Here is a 6,241-nt window from a genome sequence, read left to right as displayed (position 1 = left end):
AACTTCATCGATGCCATCGCGAAACCCTAAGGTCAAACCAAGCTCTGGTACCACTTGTTATAAACGATAGACAATATAAACGACGAAGAACAGTAGATCAAACACAGGAGACACGAGATTTTAACGTGGAAAACCCTTCCAAGGTGGAAGGGAAAAAACCACGGGCACCAGCCAGCAAATCTTCACTATATCAGGTGGGATTACAAATGCCGGAGATTTACAACTTGGGGATACCCTAACCTAGGGGCCTTCCCGTATACAAGTCTATGATGCCTATGAGGGAGGTAGTCCGTATATATAGGGAGAAAAAACCCCACATCCTCGTCTATTAGCAATACGGAACTAATAGATGATGTAGTCCCTCTTAACGCTAATGGGCCGCTTCGCTTCGGTCCGAGCTTGAATTTGGATCGTAGCTCAACAATGGATAGCCCGTGTATATACGGTTAGTCGCCTTGCTGTCTCATCCCAGTTCAGTCGCTGTACCATCTACCCAGGGCAAGTGCCAAGCTTCAGGTGTAGAATCAGTAGATGCAAAGTTATGTTTCTTAGGATGGAAATAATAGAACATGGAGTGAAAAAAAAGGCAGGTGATGAATTTTGAACTGTTGTGGTTTCAAGATCCATTGGTTCGGACTTGCTAGTTTGCAAACTGTGCACAAGGGCAATGTTCAGTTAGCAACAATTCGACTCAGGCAGGACTTGAGAATTTGTCAATTTGATAACTGAGCCATCTGATTAGCACAAAAATGACCTGTGTTTCTCATACAGATATGCTTAGAGGCATTCCTTTACCAGCAGTTGCAACTCTAAGCGCAGAGAACACCTCTTTGTAACGCTGAATCATGGCATCGATCTTGTAAGTAAACTTGGTAGCTGGCACTGCTTGCTATTTTCTAGAGTTCACTTCTAGTGACGCATGGTGAGTCTGTTCATGGGTGCGCAGTGTATTTTCAGACGATCAGTTCTGGTTTATCTAAAATGACAGTGTTCTGTTGGTAACAACTCAACTTACCTGTTAAGCTTAAGTAAGGACTGAAGCATCTGAGTTTTGAGCTGTCTGATTGGTTAAAAACTGATGCATGTTTCTCAAATAGTCAAATATACTACTACTAGTATGTCACAACAGCTGTCTGATAGAGTTTTGAGGCCTTTTGTAGCATGCATGGCAAAAGAGCTGAATGGCTGCTATATACATGTATATCTTGTAAAACAGTACTAAAAAAAAAAAAGGAACCGGGGAATGCGGCTGCCTGCTGCTGCTGTTAAAGGCTGAACGCCGGCGTGCAAGCAAGTGCATGTGAATTCATGGTGGACCTGGTGGAGATGGGAGGATCGGTCCATTCCGTCATGCCGTGCTGCTGCTTGAGTCAGGTACTATCAGCCATGCATGTGAGCCGTTCTAGGGCAGAGAGGCCCACCTGTCAGCCAGCGTTTTCTTGGGCTCTGGGGGCTTGTCTTGTTCCTTGTGGTTGTGGCGGCCACCTGGGCGTAGGCGACGGCTCGGAGATCCTTTGGCTGCGTCTTGGACCACCGGCGGCGGATGGTCAATGGATATGCATGTGCAGATGTGCCAGTCGGGCCAAGATTTTACCGCCATTACCTTTCTTTTACTGTAAAAGGTACTCGAACTCAGGTCTTATTTGACCTGTGAATTTCGTCTAACATATTCTATAGGAATTCCGGCGGAAATCATAGGTTCCATGCAGGCCTGTGTTGCTACTGCTGATACTTTTTTTTTAAAAAAAATGGGTGTAACTTCATTACGCAACAGCTAACAAATCGTTAGCTACAATAACACACGCTACCAGGAGCGAAGCCTAAGATCTACTCCTCTCCCTCAGCGCACAAATGCCCCAGGCTTGATTACATTCTCTCCCCTTGAAAACACACTCGAAACTAAGAAAATTCAAGCCTATCAAAGACTTGACTTCTTCTATCAGATGTCCCACGACAGAATCTGAATAAGTTTCTGTGTTGATAGCATGCACTACCTCTTGAGCATCTGACTCCAGGATAAGATGGCCAATACCCAGATTGATAGCCGTCTGAATGCACTACCTCTTGAGAAAGCTGGAGAAAGGAGCAGCCACCGCATGAAGTTGCTACTTCTACTCAAGATGGGCCGCGCACGAGTCGCCACCCATCTTGGCCCAGTAGTCGGTGTGCGGGACAAGAGTGGGCCAAGAAGCCCAACAAGCCAAGTCCAGTAGCTCACTCTGCTGGCTGGGACATGACTACATGAGACGAGACGAGAGAGAGAGAGACATCATCATGTGACTGAACTCCCAGGCCAGTAAAAAGCGACGGATCGGGGGCTCCTTGGGCCGGGGCCGCGTCTTGGGGAGGATGGAGGGAGGGAAATGATGAGGCAAAGGAGAAAAAGATTGAGCACTCTGCCCCATTGTAATTCAAGTGTTTACACACATATATTACAACAGAAGCGGGCCGGAGCAAAAAAAGGATCTCTAGTCTAGTCTAGTGGAAAAAGGGACTATCTAATTCTAATCTACCTTTCAATTCATTGTATCTAGTGCGAGTGTGTGCAATTGCAGTGGCAGCTATCCAAGTGTTCTGACAGGTTGTTTGTGCCGTGTCGTCCGGAATCAGCGTTGAACACTTTGTCACAGTGGTGACAGATGGCATACATGACTTTGTAGCAAGGTTTCTTCCTTTGGGACCCATCCGCATTATTAGCAGCGACTTTGACATGTACTTTGGTCATGTGTTTCCATACAGCTGATTTCACGGGGACCTTGGGGCCATCCTTGGGAGCGCCACTTCTGGAGCGTTTCGAAGACGACGACGACAGTGGTTCATCTTCTTTGAATTCAACGCGGAGTGAGATGTCCTGCAAGAGGGAGGGAGAGGGATGGAGCAAATTAGATATGAGGATGACGAAGTATATTTGCTCTTTATTTGTACATGTATAGCAGTAGTAGTAGTTGAGTGATCCTTTATTACCGCGGGTATAAGCTTATCACTACCATCGTCGGAGGGTACGAGCGGGGTGTACTCGTGGGCGCGCCACTTGTTGCCGTTGCCGTCGTCGTCCAGCTCCAGCGTCTTCTTGAGGCCGACGTAGCGTTGCTGTTGTTGTTCCGGCGGTTGGGGCGACGGATCTGCAACTGCACGCATCCCCTTCATGCTCTTCTCCTTCCAGCGTCCCTGGTGGGGCTTTCTGCCTTTCGCGTCGGGTCCCGTGAATCTGACGATGGACCACGGTTTGTTCGTTGCGATGTCAAAGCGTCCTGGTAACTCATCGCCATTCTTGAATGAACCGAACCTCCGCTCATATAACAGGTCCAAAGACCGGGTGAGTGACCGCCACCTAAATATAGCTTGTTGGGCTGGACTGAAAAAAAAAAATACTGTTTATGAAAAACACTGTTCATGCTGGAGCTGCTGAAAATGTGGTAACCTGAGGTCCTGCTCGACGGCGCTCTTGAATGAACCGAACCTCCGCTCATATTCCTCCACGGGCTCGATGGCGGCGTTGACCTGGGCCGTATCGGCATCTCTATCGGAAGGGCGGCCGTCTTCGGGAGCCGGAGCCGGAGCGGGAGCCTCCACCAGCTTCTCATCGGAGACCGTCAAAGGGTCCACTTCCCCGAGGAGGCGCTGCTCAACGTCGCTCTTCCACGAATCGAACCGCCGCTGAGCATCCTCCTCCTCCAGGTGCTGGATCTCCGTCGTACCGGCCGTAGCACACCAAGGGGCAGCGTGTCCGCCTCCCCCCACAGGGACCGGGGGTGCTGCCTGTGGGGCGGCGGCGTCGTTGACCCCGAGCATATCGGCATCCGTACTCCAAGGGCGCCGATCTTCGGGGGCATCCGCCGGCGCGGCAAAGTTGATGATCTCAGACCAGTCGATTTGAGGTGATTCTGGAGGGAGCCACGATGATAAAGATCTAAAATCAACGGAGGGGCCCCTATAGTAGCAGCCGAGGGTTTCGAGGTCCATATCCATGGCTGTATTTGATGGAATCTGGGCAGCTGGATCTGCTGGAGTCTTGGGTGAATAATCTTGGGTGGAGTGGGGAATCGACGGGGAAAAGGAAGGAAGTTCATCTCCATCTCCATGGGGAGGCATCGTGACTGACTCAGGTCGATGAGGCAGCTATCTTATGTGGATCAGCTGTGGAGGGAGCTTCTGGGTGGAAGACGAACTATGAATTGCTCAAAGGGAAGGTGAAGGTGCTGTGGACTGTGGCTGTGGTGGAGATGGACTGCGGGGTCCGGCTGATCTTTTTATGCAGACTACAGGCCGGATCCTTCTCACCCGACGTTAGGGATGGGGTCCAGGCCGTCCGGGGGGCCTGCCACCAGGACAGTATTTTTTCTTTTCTTTTTAACTATACAACCCTAGCGGCTGGCGTCGGATGGAGCCAGACCCGGGGAAGCTAGCCTGACGGCTTAGGGCATATTTGGTTTGGGCTACTAAACTTTAGTAGCTACTAAATGATTTAGTCATTTTTAATAATTTAAAAGTTACTAGAGAGGACTAAAGTCCTTTTAGTCATAGTGTTTGACAAAAAAGTTACTAAAAAGACTAAAAACTACTAAATTTAGGCCAAACATTGCCCTTAGCCTGAGTGCTTCCATGGCGAGGCCCGTGGCGGCCACCACGGCCACGGAGGAGGATGTGCTGGCCGCACCAACAGGTGCGTCAGTATACAGCCCCATCTCTGTCTGCGAGTGTGTCTCTTGGTCGGTTGGCATATGCGTGCAAGGTTTTTGATGGAATTGCTTAGGTCCAGTTTAGTTTGCAAAAAATTTTACAAAATTTTTCACATTCTCCGTCACATCGAATCTTTGGACGCATGCATGAAGCATTAAATATAAATAAAAAATAAAACTAATTACACAGTTTAGACGAAATCCACGAGACGAATCTTTTAAGCATAATTAGACTATGATTGGACACTATTTGCCAAATAACAACGAAAATGCTACCGTGCTCATTTTGCCAAAAATTTTGGAACTAAACTGGCCCTTACTGCCGAGTATAAAACTCTCGGATCCTTGGTTCAGTCAATAGACTGTTGGTTGTTTTCTTTTGGAATGGTGGGCCTTTGATTTCGTTACACTGAAAAAACTTGCAATTACTGAACGTTTCATCAATGCTGGCTGTCGCAAAAAAAACACCTTTTTTTTTTGTGTAGCACCAAGACTACGCAACTGTAGGAAAAAATGTATGAGATCTTCTGTTATGCTTCTACTCTGCTTTTCTAGCAGCGTGAAGTTTTTTTTCCCTTTTGGTTAGAAAAACCTGTGATGCACTCATGAGAAAAAGTGTGACTGCCTTGCTTTGCCGCTGCCATTCTACTGCCGTTCATTATCATCTTCTAATGCTTATGCCATACTTGTTTCCCAGGCGAAGTCCATCTTCTCTCTAGGATTCTACATCTTGCTACCAGTAGCAGTGCATCGGCGTTAGCACTGGTGACCGGTAAACATGTTTTGGTTCTGGAATATACTCAAGGAGATGGTGAAATATTCTTCTCTATAGCTATAGAGGGGTACTTATTCGTTAACATTATTTCCTCACAATTCTAATTACTTTCTGCTATTGCAGTAAATCAGGATCCTGCCTTATAGAGAAAAGACTGGCTCCTGCAACTCTGAATTTGCTGCAGCGGTACCAGCTCCATCGTACTATAGTATTAGGCTACAATAGTCCCATCTGACTACCAGCCTGTTCGCTTGTTGGTTTCAGCCAGAGCTTATTAGTCATGATACAGTGTTTTTCTCTCACAACAAATCAGCACCGGCCGGACTTATCAGCCCAGAAACCAACTAACGAACAGGCTGTACATGTGCAAATTTTGATATGCTCTATTGACAGCTTGCACGTGTATCTTCTGAAAATTGACGTAGACATTGCCTTGAGAATTAACAAATCTGACATTGCTTGATCTAATAAAGGTGATTTTGTTCTAATGAATGAATTTTCCTAATTATCTAAAGTTTTAAAAAGATGTCGCGAGATCAAATAATAGCATTGGTATACATGCTGGTGTTTGAAAACACAGATTTATGGATGTTTGATACTATAGTATTCTGTTCTACAACTATATAGTTCTGTTATTTATATCTTCTGGCCCCAATATACTTAATTTTCGCTGAGGTGTTGTTTGATGGCTTAGGTTTTGGGTAAACAGAAAATGTAACACCTCTGGTGTTACGAGTTTACTTAGCACCAAGTTTAGGGCCGTGGAATTAACGAAACGAGTTCCTCG

General features: G+C 46.9%; 1 protein-coding gene across 2 annotated transcripts; it reads right to left on the bottom strand.

Annotated features, from left to right (window-relative positions):
• Positions 1–2,381: 2,381 nt before the first annotated feature.
• LOC136501651 (uncharacterized) lies at positions 2,382–4,207 on the bottom strand. 2 transcript variants are annotated; one of them, XM_066497163.1, is made up of 3 exons: positions 3,422–4,207; positions 2,965–3,355; positions 2,382–2,851 (listed from the first exon to the last, which is right to left on the bottom strand). In XM_066497163.1, the coding sequence occupies exons 1-3, from the start codon at positions 4,090–4,092 to the stop codon at positions 2,531–2,533; spliced, it is 1,383 nt and encodes a 460-aa protein (XP_066353260.1). In that variant the 5' UTR covers positions 4,093–4,207; the 3' UTR covers positions 2,382–2,530. The 2 variants fall into 2 exon arrangements, with proteins under 2 accessions (XP_066353260.1, XP_066353261.1); XM_066497164.1 differs by having other exon boundaries at positions 3,461–4,207.
• Between the last annotated feature and the right edge of the window lie 2,034 nt (positions 4,208–6,241).

The sequence above is a fragment of the Miscanthus floridulus genome, chromosome 13 (assembly GCF_019320115.1).
Source record: "Miscanthus floridulus cultivar M001 chromosome 13, ASM1932011v1, whole genome shotgun sequence".
NCBI classification, from domain to species: domain Eukaryota; kingdom Viridiplantae; phylum Streptophyta; class Magnoliopsida; order Poales; family Poaceae; genus Miscanthus; species Miscanthus floridulus.
This window is presented reverse-complemented; position numbering and strand designations above follow the sequence as displayed.

Bases quoted from the DNA above. Each gene is read 5' to 3' on its own strand.
- LOC136501651 (XM_066497163.1), bottom strand. From the start codon at position 4,092: ATGCCTCCCCATGGAGATGGAGATGAACTTCCTTCCTTTTCCCCGTCG. The intron at 3,356-3,421 runs GTTACCACATTT...TTTTTTTTTCAG, and splicing joins GCCGTCGAGCAGGACCTCAG to TCCAGCCCAACAAGCTATAT. The intron at 2,852-2,964 runs GTAATAAAGGAT...TCCCTCTTGCAG, and splicing joins GTGATAAGCTTATACCCGCG to GACATCTCACTCCGCGTTGA.